At 38.0% G+C, this 17,070-nt stretch overlaps 1 protein-coding gene across 6 annotated transcripts in view; it reads right to left on the bottom strand.

The window, feature by feature from the left end:
- The window catches only part of INPP4B (inositol polyphosphate-4-phosphatase type II B), an 807,880-nt gene that overhangs the window by 45,971 nt on the left and 744,839 nt on the right, over nucleotides 1-17,070 (bottom strand). For 5 of the 6 annotated variants that reach the window (XM_032857097.1, XM_032857105.1, XM_032857109.1 and 2 more), the window contains 2 exons: nucleotides 10,802-10,914; nucleotides 6,559-6,713 (listed from right to left, as the gene is read on the bottom strand). In XM_032857097.1, coding sequence (XP_032712988.1) covers nucleotides 6,559-6,713; nucleotides 10,802-10,914 — 268 coding nt within the window. Of the gene's footprint in view, nucleotides 1-950; nucleotides 1,134-6,558; nucleotides 6,714-10,801; nucleotides 10,915-17,070 lie in introns of those variants that run through there. The other variant, XM_032857119.1, reaches the window with a different exon arrangement.

The raw sequence follows: 17,070 nt of genomic DNA, 5'->3' as shown, positions 1-17,070 counted from the left end.
ACTTATTTATAAAGCAGAACATTTTATCAGTTAGGCAATAAAAACAAAATAAATTTCAGGCGCAACATGTTGAGAATGTGCCATTCAACAAGATAAAACTCAATAAATCTGATGGGCCTTTCAGTCTTTCTCTTATGAAGTCAATATTTACTAAAACGGAGTGATGAAAGCCTCGTATCTAAAGGGTTACAAATGGTTGTATGCTGAAATGAACCCTGATTAATCTTACTAATGGCATATCAACTATCTTAATTTTAAGGAGCTATTGTAGAATGACAGATTGCAGAGTAATGTAGCATAAGGAAAATAAAAGTTACAGACAACTGAGCAATATGGTGTCACATTGTTACATTGTAGACACACATAATCCCAGTGTTCCTGTTAAGGGAAATAAGAATGCACTGGCATTGTCATTTTCATTTACTTTTTAGTGGCTATTAAATTTCCCAACACAATCATTTTTGATAAAGCATGACATTATATAACCCAGTCAAATTTTGTATTTTAAAATCCATTCCTAATTATCTATTAATGAAATATAAGCTTAAAAGTCCTTGCTAAAATTGCTCCCCATAAATGTACTGGGACAAAATGGTTCTTAGCATCAGCGGAGATTCCATAACCAAAAACTGAGAGCTAATACTACACTATCCCTCTCTTTTTAAAAAATCTGCCAATTGTGCTGCCACCATTTTGTAAATTTCCATTATAGAGGATTCAGGGGAAAATTTGTCAATACATGTACACTTCAAAACTCATGGAAAGGATAGATATACCAGGCTTATAGTCTTACCACAAAGCCAAATAAAATAAAATAAACACTGAAGGGTAACAGGTTTAAATGAGTTCTACTTCAGTCAAGGGGTCCTCCGACTGGCCTCCAACCTGGAAGCCGATTTGGGGAGGGACTCCTGCCATTCAGCCCCCAAGCACCCCAGGGTTTCTAAGGAGGATTGAGAATCATTGTTTTGTCTTGCAGTATAGGCAACTACTAAGAGTTCCTCACAGGGCCAGATCTTCCTAGTTACTCTGCCAACTTGGCTCATCTGAAGAGGCCTTTGGGCTACTTCAGTCAAGCAGACTGTAACAGAGGCGCACGTATCAGGAGTGTGGGCCTGTGGGTAATAACGGCTCTGCAGGAAAAGAGAATGACATTTTTGAATATAGTACAAAGGGTGGATTCAGACGGTGAGTTAAGGTAGGATTTTTTGTGGCCTGTGTGTTTTCGAATTGGTATCAGAACCTCTCCAAAACCTTCAATTTCATCTTCTGGAATTTTGCTGATAAATATGCCACAACTGAATAATAATTTCATGTTTAATTCTAAATGCCTATGTAAGCACAAAACTTCCTAATATAGGTGACCTGAACATTCTAGAAACCTGCGTTATTCATTCATTCATCTATTCATTCACTGAATACTTATCAGGAACCTACTATCAAAAAAACAAAACAAAACAAAACAAAAACAAAACCCTACTATCACTAGGCACGTTCTAGGTACCGGAAAGATTGCAATGGACAAAGGAAAACCAAAATACCTGCTCTCATGGAGCTTATTCTGCCAAGGGAATTTCTGACTAAGCAGCCAAGTGAAGATTTACTTATTTCTCTTTATCTATTTACATTTCATTTATCCATAAATAACCTGAAACTTAGAGAGAGAAGCACAATGCAATAGAAAAATTTAATACAGATAAGGAAAGAGTAAAACCAAAAAAACAAAAACAAAAACAAAAAACAATGATATTATAACCTTGGTGAACTTTAAAAAAATACAGAGCAAATAGCCTGAAAGACAGTTAGAATAATTCAAAGGTAAAATAAACAGCAACTGATGTTAAATAAAGTGAAAAACCAATATTTTCAAAAGCATAAAAATCAAAGCCCTTTAAAACACTGATTTTTTAAAATCTAAGGTTGTGTCCCAGAATATTAGTAAAGTTCTTAAAAAATTTAGATCCCTGGATCCATCTCAGATCTTCCCAATTATAATTTTTTTTTTTAAGATTTTATTTATTTTTCAGCGACAGAGGGAGAGCGAGCGAGCACAGGCAGACAGAGCAGAGGGAGAAGCAGGCTCCCCGCCGAGCAAGGAGCCCGATGTGGGACCCGATCCCAGGATGCTGGGATCATGACCTGAGCCGAAGGCAGCCGCCCAAGCAACTGAGCCACCCAGGCGTCCCTCTTCCCAATTATAAACCATAAGGTGTCCAAAGATAGTTTTAAAAAAGCCCCAGAAGCAGTCTGAGGCACATTTTAAAGCCTGTATCTGAGGGTGGGATTTCCTACATGGCAGACCGAGGGTTCTACAAATCCTTTCTCCCAAAAACCTATGAGAATGGAAAACATGGTCAAACCCCACCATTTCGGGACCCTGGTAATCAACAGAAATCAAGCAGCAAGCTGAGAACTGTTGCTTCTTGGAAAACTGTCCACAGTGAGTAAGAGGAGGGGAAGTGTGTGCTCTTCCTGCCCTAGCTCAGCTCAAATTCTGCTAGGGCGGGCTGGCGGTGTGCCTGACAGCCCTGAATGCGGACCGCAGGAAATGCCACGCCCACCATTGTCCGAGACAGCAGTGCTCTTCCAGGCAAACGGGAGGCTGACACCCTCCTGGCTAGCCTGAGATAACAGTTCCCTGGGGCCACTCCCAGACAACTAGCTGTTCATTTAACCAGAGATGCATGAAAATGAGAGCTCCGTGGAGCTCCACGGAGGGTTTTGATAAACTTTTACACATCCGGCCAACTAGGAAGACCTAACAGGCTGGTGGAAATAAAAGGCAGGGCAGGTTTGAAAACTCCTAAATTCTGAGTATGTTCACAATCCACAATGCTCATCGAAAGAGGTTGGAGGCTTTACTGGATTGAGTTGTTGGAGTGCAATCTCTAGCTTATCATTGGCCACTGAACTATAGAGACCCCCCGGAAATAAGGCTTAGAAACGAAAGCAAGAACCAAATTACTATCTCAAACGTAACTGAAAACATAATTTTAAAAAATAAAAAAGACAAAATTGTTACATGGTTGTGAAAAACAGAAGGCAGCAGAATGACATCCTGTTTGGACTGTTGTTCATTTATTCAACCCTTGTTTTATTTGTTTTACTCTGGACACTGCACTTAATGCCCCAGTACAATGGTAGACATAATAGATAAAGTGGAAATTAGATAGTTCATATTCTAGAACTAGAGTCTGCTCTTCAAGGTCTCAGGATTTGGGCAGATTTCTCTAGTCTTATACACAGTCTCAAATTTCTAAAAGGACATGGTTTTTAATGATTTGTAAGATTTATATAATACACTCGACCTTTGGAAAAACACAGGGGTTAGGAGCACAGATTGACTGCAAAGTGGAAAATCCATGTATAATATTTGAATCCCCCAAACCTAACTAGTAATAGTAATAGTCTACTATTCACAGAAAGATTTACTGATAATATAAAGTTAATCAACATATATTTTGTATGTTGTATGTATTATATACATATATATAATACATATATATGTATATAATACATATATGTACATATAAAGTAAGCTAGGGAAAAAAAGGTTATAAGGAGAATCATAAGAAATAAAGTGCATTTACAGTAATGTACTATGTTTATGTAAAAAAAGTCCACAAGTAAGTAGACCCATTCAGTTCAAACTTGTGTTGCTCAAGGGCCAACTGTATTTAAGTAACAGATTTAAAAGAGTCAGATACATTACCAAATAATTTTAAGTGATAGTATTTTGTTTCATTTGGTACCAAGAAAATAATATTAAAATATAACAAGGGCGTCTATGTTCCAGCACTGGCTCTAATACTTTTAATACTATTCTGTCTGAATAGTCTTTGCCAAAACATTCTATAGCTCAGCTTCCTTGCTGATAAAGTAAAGCAGATCTGACTAGATTTCTAGAGTGACTCTTTGACCCCAACTCTATGACTCAAATTCTAAGGTCATACCATAATTCACATTAACATAAAATACTTACAAGAAACCTATCCAGGCTTATTTTAATTAACACAATTCATCCGTAATTAGCACATCATTTGTAAACACATGCGCACTTCAAGGTGGAAGATAAAGAACTATAAGGTTTCAAATGCAATAAAGCATTGCATTTGAAACCTTATGTATAAGAACTGGCAGTCAACTTCATTTTAATATATGGTATTTGAGTCAAAACTTGTCATAGTATATTCACAAAGATTATAGGGATCATAGCTGACTAGATTTTACTGTACCTGGAAGATCAGAATGTTAACATCATGACTCTTGATATTTATTTTTTATTTACTAACAAATATTATGATTGTGTAATGACTGTGTAATCACTTTACATCTAATCCTCAAGATACTCCTAAGAAGAGCTTCTATTATTATTACATCTGTTTTACAGATAAGGAAACTGAGGCATCAAGAGGTTGACTAACTTGCCTAAGGCACTAAGAGGCATTAACCTGCTCAAGGCTGGGGACCTGGTGCCTCAGTGGGTTAAGCATCTGCCTCTGGCTCAAGTCATGATCCTGGGGTCCTGGGATGGAGCTCTGTTTCTGGCTTCCTGCTTCGCGGGGACCCTGCTTCTCCCTCTCTCTGCCCAATTCCCGTTCCTCCCCCAACCCCATTCTCTCTCTCTCTCTTTCAAAAAAAAAAAAATAATAATAATAATAAGTAAAGACTTAAAAAAAATCTTGCTCATGGCTAGTAAGTGGCATTTAGGCTGCATTAAAGCTCAGGTCAGCTGCCTCCCAAACCCCACGCTCTCGTTTACTGTATGTTTCCAGAACTCATAAAACAAGGGGCTTGGACTGAAATACAGACTATCCAAAGAAGGAAATGATGGCAGTTATTAAAGGAAAGGACAAATCTTATTTCCTTTAAACACATGCACATATATGCACACACACGCAAGCACACACACACACATACGCCCTCACAGCCTCATACAGCTCTCACGCATTCACAAAAACCAAATGATAAATTTGACAGATTTGAAATTTCTAAAATACATATATAAATATATATTTTAACTCCCCAGAAAAGTGGTGGTATGGAAGTTAAGATCTTCAATGTGATTGGATTAAAAATTTTAGACCCTACCTTGTTTAACAACCCAAACATGAACCCTATAAATCTTAGGTTGTGAGCAAGTATGTTACATAGATAATGTCGATTCTATAGAACTTTTATGCAATACCACATGATCTGGTTTTATATTTGAACATGTATATGATAAATATGCCTTTTAGTCACCAAATTTGAAAGATTCATCTTTCTAATTTAAGGGTCTTCTTTTATTTCTGCCTTAAACAAGCCACAATTACAAATTCTAGATAATTCATGTTTGTTGAATCATTGTAGTCCTCTGGTGTGTATCTGGCCTATAACATCATGTGTGCCTGCTCTCCCCACCTAGTACCTTTGTTCCAACCATAGTGACATTTGTATTCTTCTTCTGCACATTAGAAGATTTCAGCTTCAGATTCTGAATTCGTCCCTTTAGTGCTGAGAGGTTATTTTTAAAATAAGTTTTTTATATCAACCAAATGCATTTTATATGGCTGAGATGTTCATGTCAGGCCTCTAAGACATCCTTGTACATTTATCAAAAAATCATGATAGAACTCCACTCAACAATGAAAATGCCGAGAGACATGAAATGGGGAAACAGAGAAAGCTCCAGAAATCTCTCATGTAGTGGGGAAAGCATGCAGGCACAGGGCAAGTGCAGGCAAGCGTCCAGTCCCCACTGAAAGACTGCAGCCATTAAAAAAAAAAGGAGAGGGAGGTTAATGATATGCCAGATAAGAAGCAGTTCCACAGCATCACAGGACATTCCTTTCTAGAAATAGAGAGCCTGTCCCATGCTATCTGGTGTGCTTCTGGGCCAGTCTTTGCAGCAAAGAGGACAATTTTGTTTAACTTTTTAATTAACGTGTGTCCTTGCTGACAGACACTGTGAATGAGACACTTTTTCCTTCCCATTATGGCTTAGACTTTAGATTTAATTACTGTGGAAATGAATCAAGAGACATGACTTCAGGCATAGTGTTCTAAATGTCGGCAGAGTAACAACATTAATTCTCTATTCTAAAGTATCCTTGTCATCCCATCTTTATGATGGGTGATGTGAAAATAATTTTAGGAAGGAGGTGACTGACCCGGAGACCTTACAAGACATTGGGAAGATCACCTGTTAGTTGTGGTTAGGAGACATTTTCTTTGGATAATGGCTGAGTTTTATTTTGTGTATAGTCATAATTACTAATATACAGAGAAATTGTTCTTCAAGAGTTATACATGAAAGGACCAGAGCCCTTTAAAACTTGGATCTAAATGAGTTAATAAGCTATTATCAAAATCCAGCCACGTTCTCTTTTATTGCCTAAAATGAGTAGGGGGAATACTTAACATTATTTTATCTTTCATGCCATGAGCTATGAGCTATGGAAATGCAGGGAAGTCACTAAATATTTAGTCTGCCAGTAAAATATGTATTTGGAAAACAAAAGACCCCAAACTTTAAAATGTCTTTAAAAGAAAGAAAGTTGAAGACATGCGGGCTACCTTCTCATACAATCCAGGGCTCGGATAAAGAAGTCCTTGTGCAGCTGGTGCTCATCTCTCAAGATGGAGCACTGTTCAAGGGTCACCGACATGGACGTCCTGTCCTTGGCACTTTTGCAACAGGTGAAACGAATACCATTTAGTTTGCGACAAATCTGCAACACAGATGTACAAACAGTTTATTGCTCATCCGCAGATGACTCTAAAGTGTCAGACTCACCTAAACACTTCTTATCTAAACACTCCAAATTTATGTTAATTTATGATCATCAATGGGTTCAATCAGCCCTAGCGAGTGAAAAACATTATCGTTTCATTTCAAAAGCTAGTGGAACAGATTGAATTTATTTAGTTCTTTGTACGTGATGTGCGAGGCGTGGGGTTGTGGCAGCCCTATGAGATGGTAAATATCCAGCAGAGACAGCAGTGCTCCCTGAGGGGGTCGGGGTTGGGGGGCGGTGAGCCAGCCCTAGCCATAGTGGATGACAGTAAAGTCACAGCTTAGGAGCGACACCTTAACTGTGAAGGAAAAATACAATTGTATTTTCTGGATCAGACACTGGTTTGAATCCGAAATAGCTAACATCTTCCTACTTTGCCTTTAAGAATCCTTTGGGAGTTTGGGCTTGAGGTTATGAGTTTCAAACATTTACACGACACTAGTGTAGCAGTTAGTGAACCACTAGCCACTCATCAATGCAATGAGTAAGAATAAGGACAGCAAAGGGTCACTGTGAAACGTACATCTGCTGTACCAGGTATAATGCTAGTAAATTTCATATAGATTCGCTCTTTTATTCATTTTTTTAAAGATTGTATTGATTGATTGAGAGAGAGCACACGTGCACATGCGAGAGGGGGAGGGGCAGACAGAGAGGCAGAGAGAGAGTCCCAAGCAGATTCTGAGCTGAGAGCAGAGCCGGACACGAGGCTCGATCCCACAACCCCGAGATCATGAACTGAGCCGAAATCAAGAGTTGGATGCTCCACCAGCTGAGGCCCCCAGGTGCCCCTAGATTTGCTCTTTTAATAACTGCACATGGATCCTGGAGGAAGATGTAATCTTTCTTATTTTACAGATGAGGAAACTGAGGTTTAGCTCGGTTAAGTAACTTGTGCACAATTGGACAAGAGCATGGGTGCTAATGTGAGTTTGGCCTAATGCCAAGGACCAAGTCTTTAGCTTCCTTTCTATTCTGTTTCTTTTTGCAAATTCTTTCTTTTTGTTATCCCAATGTAATTCAAGAGAAAAGTCTCTGAGCCATAATAATCCATTGTCTCATTGCCTTATGGTTAGCAGAAGAATAATACCATTCCTTTCTCCCTCTCACTTCCCTGTCCCATGGCAGGGCTCTGATATGAGAGACCAACACTACATTAGTTATCAATAATTTTAATCAACATGCACTTAAAATAAATCTAATATGATATGATAAAGTCTTACTTTATTACCTCCCATCAAGGAGCCCTTAACAGTTAATCTGCATTGATGAAAAGATACACTAACACAGTTTATCAAGGGTTTTTATCATGTTTTAATTGTGATTCTGATACTTACACTAGGATTTACAAGTCTTTATTAGACCTTTAGTACTTTCTCACTTTTTCCAACGTAAGTGATTAGAGAAATACGATAGCATGGTTTCACCATAAAATCTTTTTTCATCTGGAAGACTCTAACCTTTTCAAATAAAGACTATTTTGAAATTTTAATATAAAACAAAAAAGTTTTGGCTATATTCATAATAATGAAATATTGACTTCAATGACCACTTATGAGATAATGATTTTTTAAACAATTTTTTTAAAGATTTTATTTATTTATTTGACAGACAGAGATCACAAGCAGGCAGAGAGGCAGGCAGAGAGAGAGGAGGAAGCAGGCTCCCTGCTGAGCAGAGAGCCCAACGAGGGCTCGATCCCAGGACCCTGAGACCATGACCTAAGCCGAAGGCAGAGGCCTTAACCCACTGAGCCACCCAGGTGCCCCAAGATAATGATTTTTTTAAAAAGATTTTATTTATTTATTTGACAGAGAGACAGCAAGAGAGTAGGGGGAGCAGCAAGCAGAGGGAGAGGGAGAAGCAAAGTAAGGACCCTATGGTAAGACCTGAGCCGAAGGCAGACACTTAGCTGAACCACCCAGGCACCCCAAGATAATGATTTTTAAGAAGAATGAATATTCTTTAAAATGTGTTGTCTCTACTATATGCAACTATCCTACTAAGGATGTTTAATATTCTAAATTTAACATAAAGAGGAGGGAGGGGCAATTTAATCAGAGTGGGCAGGTTGGGTCTTAGTTTCCCTATTTCTATAGTTCCTTTGAGCCATATGAACCTAACACGCTTGACTGGCATGTGATCTCTTTAAATTCTCATTTTTTTATTTTTTAAAACTCAATCAAGGCAAAAGCAAATAGTTTTGTATTTTTTCAATAGAATGTAAAATATTAATACAGTAATATATAAATAATATTTTTTAAAAGAGAGGAGAATGAAATAGAGGCAAATAAAAGCTTTTTAGAAAATGTCAACAGGAATTTCTGTATTTCTTCACTTTAGAAGTCCAAGTCCTTGATTTACAAAGAGGATATTGAAACTGAAGTATCAGCTACAGAAATGCTGTAATAATAAAGTCAGTGTTCCTACATAATGCTAAATTTGCACATTATGGGTGCCATGTACGTGTCAAGGCAGTCAATTATCCATTCCACAGTTAAGTTGTGAGAAAGCCGTATTTGGTCAGTGTTCAAGATCCAAAAAAGATTTTTCAGGAATAAATGAGATTTATGTGAAAACTTTTAAAATATATTCAAATGGTAAAACTACATAGACTAAGAGAAAGTATACATTTGTGTTTGTACACATATATCCTTCATTTATCCATTGACACGACTTCATGGTATGTATTGCGGCATAGGTATATGTTCCTAAGTTGTCAGAAAGCCTTGGTAAATGATCAAATTACCTTCCTGTTATCCCATTATTAGTAAAATAGCAAAAATTGCTCATGACTAACCTTTGTGAAATTTTTGTGAGAATTAACAACCATAGCAGTCTTTGAAGATATAAAGAGCAGCCACACTGGGGGAAAAAACTATTAAAAACAACCCTCCTGTAATGCAGTATGGGGCTAAATGGGACCAGGGTAAATGAGCTGCCTGAAAGCAATGTTTCATATTGTTACTTTGATGTTCTTCCCTGGGACTCCAAGAGGGCATGAAGGGAAGCTAAAGCAGCTTTCTTCTGCCTTGCTCTTGGTGAATTATTTTATATAGACTCAACAGTAAATTATCCATTCCTTTTTCCCAGAAAAGAGTAAGTGATATTGGATTACAATTGAACACTGGTAGTAGGGCAAGGCTTTGTTTTAAACACTGTTGATACAGAGTGAATAGAGTTTTGTCAGGAGATCGGTGACTAAACTCCAAATTACACAAGCAACACTGTACAGGAACTACAAATATGGCATTCATTATGGCCATCATCATAAAGATCTCCAATGTGGGCCTTCTCTGAAGAAAAAAATCCTCTCATTAGGAAAGGATCTTTGGGTCTGAACGCTTAACAAAATTTGTAAGTTCACGTGCGCTATGCCTGAATGGTTGCCAGGTAAGAGTTTCAGAGATAACAGGTAGTATTTTTCTCCCTCACTCCGCTAGAAATCTGGGGTGGGAAATAAGGCAGAACTTCTACCCTGAAGGTGTCATTAAATGAGAAAGAACCAGAGAAAATGTAGCTCATTACCCCAGGAGCAATCCATCAGTAACAAATTCTATGCTAATATCTCAATTAACAAACGCATTTACAAGCTCATTAATTGAACAAGATGTCCAGGAGCCTTACTGAGGCTGTGAGTCAGAGATCGGATAACCACATTCTGTTGCCACCATATGTCTCTAGAGCAGCACTTCAAAATCCTGATTGAAATGCGAGACTGACATCACAACATGTAATATCAAAAGAAAATCACAGACACTCCATTTTAGCCACAAAGTGTCAAATGACATCCAGAATGTACAGGAAAAACCAATAGGTAATTCTTTCTCGTTGAGTGCAACTTCTTCCATCTTGTGTTCTAACATATTGATAGAACTACTGACAGCATTGAAAATACCCAAACCCCTAGATAATGGAGAATGACATCTGGTAACCCCAAGTGCAGTGCTACACAGTGACACTCCATGATGTTTGCTGATCATCATGGTGACAGGGGAAAGACCTGGCTGGAGAATGCTTACCGTTGCAGCCAGCCACATGATTTCTACATTCTTTCTTTTTTTGGCTTGGATATTTTGATGGAGATTTTCTAGTAATCCTTTTAAATCATTTTGTTCTTGAAAATGTGAAATGTCTGGGGGGAAAAAAAAAGAGAAAGAAAGGGAGATCATGTTAGTATTAAGCTGCCTATGGAGATTTGCTCAATATATGTACGAACAGAATTTCCATAACAACAAATAGCATTTGGAACAGAGAGTATCCGAGGATAATCATATTTATTAATCTGAGGATAATCATAGTTATTAATCTCTCCAGCTTTGTTTTTTACTTAGAAATATGCCTCAGTCGCCTCCACTACCTATTCTGTGCTATTGTGGTAAGGCCAGTTTTCATACACTATTATTTTACTAACAAGTGAAACATTTTTGATAATGGCTGCTGCCTCACTTCAACCAAAGCATGACATAGATGAGACAAGAGATATAATTTTATATCTTACTATTACCACTTTCTGCTACTAAGTAGCTAGTCTGAATCAAGAGGATATGTTAAACTGAACACCTCAGTAGTGGGAGAAATCTGAAGGCTCAAATAAAATACATGGAGTCAGTTTCTCAGCAAGATTCCTTAACCTCAGCACTATGAACATTCTGGCTTGGATGACATTTTGTTGCGGGGAATGGACCTATATTCTGCTTTGTGGTATGGTAAGCAGCATCAGTGACCCCTACAATTTAGAAACCAGTAGTACCCTTCCTGCGACAATCAAAAATGTCTCCAGACATTGCCAGATGTTCCTTGAAGGCAAAATCTATCTTGGCTGAGAAGAACTGCTATTAAGGAGCACAGGTAAGGCATGGAAAGAGGGAAAATATGAGAGGTGATAGTTAATCACATGAGATAATTAGATAGGGAGCAGGAAATGACTGATTGCTCAGATCTCTACATACTCATAACTAAAGCATAGGTCACAAATGGCACACGTTTTGTATTAAAACCTAAGGCAATGCACATTATGACACAAATGTCCCTGACACTTGGCGAGATGGGGTCAAGATCAGAATATAGATATGGAAACAAAAAGTCTTTCTAAAAGAATTGTTGGATTAATGCTGTACAGTACGAAAATGTGCTCTAATGTTGAATCCACAACCCAAAGGTTGAAGAATTCCTAAGAGTGTTAATTGAGGCTGGAAACAGAAGAAAATCTGTAAGAGTAACATGGACTGTGTGTAGACTCTCCAGTAACAGTGAAACAAAACTGATATATTCCTGAATCAGATCTCTCTCTCTCACAAACACACACATTGTGCACACACACACACACACACACACTCACACACAGCACAAATAGCTGTAATCATAGCTTGACTCTGTACTTTTCAAAACTGTACCAGATGTTTCATTTTATTAAAATAATACATCTGAATAGTTCTTGACTTTAGCGCCAAAGAGTGAGGAAGTATCCTGATGAACTATACTAGCAATCTTTATCTGCCAAAGAATGAAAATGGTTGGTAAAATAAAAATATCCATTGAAAACAGTTATATATCATCTTGAATTTCATAACCACAGAATAGGGGAAGGTCAGGTACAATCGAGATGCATTCCTATAGTAGGGCGATGAGATTAAAAATATCTACATAAAATATACGCATGATTCCACTGTATTAGTTTCTAAATGGAAAAACCATCAGGAGTCGAACCCTTACAATGTAACTATAGATGATTCTCTTAAGAAGGACAAGGTTTGACTAAAAACATCACGTTGCTTGATGGACTCTGATATACAGAACGTTTAATAGGACACAGTCCAGAGACAAAGGGAAGAAGGCATAAGGGAATGCCTTGAAGAGAATTACAAAACCAGCTCAAGACTCTACAGCTGATCAAAGAAAGTAAGGACAATAATGCTACTTTTCAATTCATAGTCAGAATAAAAGGAACAGGAAGTCAGGTCTACCATCACTATTTTTAATGAATTAAAATTTAAGCAGCCATTTAAAATTATGTACGGGTATACCATTAACAGGGAAAGTGTCCTTGGCATTGTTGAAAGGAAAAATGTCAATATCAATGAAATGAATTTATTTGTATCAATGAATACAAATCAATGAATGAATTCATTTGTATAACATTATGTGTGTGTGCGTGCGTGTGCTTACGTCTCTCTATAGGCATGTAGGCAAAGAGAGAAATTGGTCATTATTAGACTATAGGATTTAGAATGATTTTTCAACTGCCTTTTCATGTCATTTGAGACAATTTAAAGTAAATGTGTGCTGTTTTAAAGAATAAAGTTATTTTGAGAAAAAGGGAGAGCACAGTATATGCATAAGAAAAGGAAAGAACTCAAATTCTTAGGATACAAAGAGCTGACCTCAAAGTCTTCACAGTTCAGTAGGGGAAGACAGATTTTTAAACCATCATTAACTATAGTAAAGTGTACTGTGGACTATGGCATTAAATAAGTAAAAATAATAATAGAGACCCAAGGGAAGGAGTGTGCCATCTCATAACGAATAGTTGGGTAGGGAAGGGTTTCTAGCCAAGATAACGCTTCGTGGCTACAGAAAGCATTTGAGGCCCAGGGAAAAATATCAGCACATGCATGGAGACATGAAGCAGTACTGTCAAAGCAGGGAGCTCATGGTTCACTATGTCCTTGCAAGGCCTGGTCCCAGAGGCAGGAATTATGAAGAATCTTCTCTGCTATGCTGGGAAATCTGGGTTTCATCCTAAAAAAAATAGGAGCAACTAGGAATTTTAAATAGGGATATAATTCTCTCTTAGCGGTCTCTGAGGTCCTTCCTTCCTTCCTTCCTTCCTTTCTTTCTTTTTTAAGATTTCATTTATTTGACAGAGAGAACAAGAAGAGAGAGAGATAACGAGGGGAAGGAGCACAGGCAGAGGGAGAAGGAGGCTTTCTGCTGCCCCTGGAGCCCGACATGGGGCTTGATCCCAGGTTCCCTGGGATCATGGCCTAAAGGCAGACACTTAACTGACTGAGCCACCTATGGGCTGCCCTGAGCTGAAGTCACCTGGTATAAGTGGCTTTCAAATGTTTTTGAAAGGAATATGGAATAAGAATTTCACCTGCAGGGACACCTGGGTGGCTCAGTTGGTTGGACTGCCGCCTTCGGCTCAGGTCATGATCCCGGAGTTCCGGGATCGAGTCCCGCATCGGGCTCCCAGCTCCACAGGGAGTCTGCTTCTCCTCTGACCTTCTCCTCCCTCATGCTCTCTCTCACTGCCTCTCTCTCAAATAAATAAATAAAATCTTTAAAATATGTATATATATAAAAAAAGAATTTTACCTGCAGCATTATGTGCACATACACGGACACACATGCCCTTCTGTAACAAGAATTTTATGAAATAATATTTATCCTAATTGCAGACACTGTTCCCTGAATATATTCCATTCTATTCCATGTGATGGTGACCATCATTTTTATTATTATTGCCCTAACCCTCAAAATTGACGTAACAACCTAGAGTCACCATAAAAAACTTACAAATTACTGACTTAGGGCAACCCCATGTCTAAGATGTTTTGGTGACTTTCCCAGGGTTCATAGTCAGAGGAAGTAAAAAAAAAAAATCCAGTCTCCAAATTCCTACACCAGCAATTTCCCCCAAATCTGTGCTAGCACCTTCACAATTAGCTGGTGGTACTAAAAGGCAGTTCCAGTAATAACACAATGAACCGGCTTCTTCAGAATTCTGAAACTCCAGAATAAAAGTACAATGATTTCTTAAAATAATTTAGTTTCATTGTTGACATGAGGATTTTTTTAGATCAGTCACTTAAAACAGACATAAGGATCTGAAAAAGAAGTCAAATAAATGGTCATCCTTTGCGTATTTCTACTCCATAAAGGTAGCACTTTAGGATAGACAGACAGGCACCCCTTCTTCCCATGGCATGCTTTTTAGAAGGAAGATATTTTGATGTTCTTAAAATTTTCAGGCCACTATTTCTATTTCTGTAATGATAAAATTTGCTTTATTCAGAGCACATCTCTAGCAATTCAATTCTTTGGTTGCTGCCAGTTTTTTTTTTTTCAATCTGACAAAAATCCCAGAGGTCACAGAAATTCAGGGCTGGTTCTAGAAGGAAGTATCATTGGTAATGACTAGTTTTTGGATTAGTAAGTGAGATTTCAAGATATATTGATAGATTCTGATAAATCAACTGAAAATCCTGGTAAACGGGGAATATGGATTGGTTTTTAAACTTAGAATGAATCTCTTCAAATGTAAATTAGCCAATAAGTCTTGCTTTGTCTACTTATTCCTGCATTACTCTAGCACAGAATTCAGACAGGGTAATTGAATCTCCATACCTATCTCAGTAAGAGCGTTCTTTTCAAATGGGGCTCAAGAAAGTAGGCAGATGAAGTGTACAACAATGTTCATTGTACTATTGTTTATAATATTAAACAGCAGGAAAAAAAAACCCATCTAAATGTTCATAAAGAGAATAGATACACTGATATATAATCATAAAATATAATATTATATAGTGGAGAAAATCAATAAGCGTGCTATATTATGCATGTATATATTGGCATGAGTATAGAGTAAAAACTATGTTGAGCAAAACAATAAAAATTATAGGACTCATGCAAAGTAACAGTAATAATATAAAGTTAAATAAGCAAAAATACCATATATTTTATGGGTAATACATGTGGGGTAAAAACGTGTATGATAATGTAAAACACCAAATCAGGATATTGATTTTCTCAGAGAAGGGAAAGTAAGGGATTGGAACTGGAAGGGTTACAAAAAGGGTTTTCATTCTATCTGCATTTTTTTCTTACAAAATTTCTGAGTATGATGGGTTCCCTAGTGTTTATTATTTTATGATCTGTTCTTTTTTTGTTTGAAACTTTCATTTTTTTTTTTTTTTAAAGGAAGCACGGAGCCAAGATTTCCAGAAAGTGATTTCCAATGCCAACTCTGTCCCTGCTCCGACATGTGGTCTTAGGTGAGTTGCTTAACCCTCTGTCCCTATTTTCTCATCTGAAAAATGAGGACAATAACCCTGCCATGCTTCATCGGCTTGAAGTGAAAAACAATTAATAAAAGTCTTGGCAGAAGTGCCTACATTGTTAAATTCTGTGTCAACTCTGAAAAACAAAGGAAGACATTAGTAGTTCTTTTTTTGTTTTTTAAAGATTTTATTTATTTGTTAGAGAGAGAGAGAGAGAGAGAGCACGTGGGAGCACAGGCAGACAGAGTGTCAGGCAGAGGCAGAGGGAGAAGCAGGCTCCCTGCCAAGCAAGGAGCCCGATGTGGAACTCGTTCCCAGGACCCTGGGATCATGACCTGAGCTGAAGGCTGCTGCTTAACCAACTGAGCCACCCAGGCGTCCCGACATTAGTAGTTCTTAGGAAAGCATTCACAGTCTCAGATAGCAAGTCTACTTTCTCAGGCAAAAGTCAGAATTTATCCAAAGTAAGGTGCGTATAGGTGCAAACAAAGATCAGAATCACAAACCTTCACAAACCCTGTAAATGGTTTCCTACCACTCCCCAATGGCACAGAATAGCCAAATTCAGAGTCACTTTTTATACCAATTTTCTCCTTGTTCTGTTAGATGGGGTCTCTTTAATATGACATTGACCTTAATCAAAGGATGGGCTGCTGACCAGTGAATAGGAATAGGACCGTAAACTCTTAGCTGATTGATCTGTGACGTTAATGAAGCCAAGGCAATAGCTTCATCACCTCATGATCATGTGACTTTATATTGCCACCGAGTGTTCCAAGATGAAACCGAAATTAAAGCTGAATTCCCAGCACCTGTTCCACCCATTTCACACTTCATAGCAGGCACAGAACTTACATGGGGTCAGTACATACCCTCACTCTGAAGTCAACTGATACAATCCCAACCCCTTTGAAGTCTGGACTAAGTTCAGGGATGGGGACTTAAAACTAAGCCAATCAGAACTTGACTGTGACCTCAGCAATTATTTCAGGGGTATGCAAGTGATCTGTCCTGGCCAACTGAGTGAAACTCGGGACTCAAATGTTGAAGAGCGAAGAAAAAATCCTCTTTATCTCTGGTTGAGCATGTGGATAATTGCCCATGCCTGCCATCTTTAGTCATGAGATGACCTGATATAGGTTAAAGTCAACACCAAGAGTGGCTGAGTGATGAAGTAGGCTTGGAAAATGTCTTTTCAATACTGTGAAGCCATTGAAGCAACCTTCCCTTGAAGGGTTGCCTGCTTTATCATTGGAATTTTCAGTTTTGCTAAGAAATTTTCTTGT

The sequence above is a fragment of the Lontra canadensis genome, unplaced genomic scaffold, assembly GCF_010015895.1.
Source record: "Lontra canadensis isolate GAN:19392208 unplaced genomic scaffold, GSC_riverotter_1.0 scaffold1, whole genome shotgun sequence".
Taxonomy (NCBI): domain Eukaryota; kingdom Metazoa; phylum Chordata; class Mammalia; order Carnivora; family Mustelidae; genus Lontra; species Lontra canadensis.
This window is presented reverse-complemented; position numbering and strand designations above follow the sequence as displayed.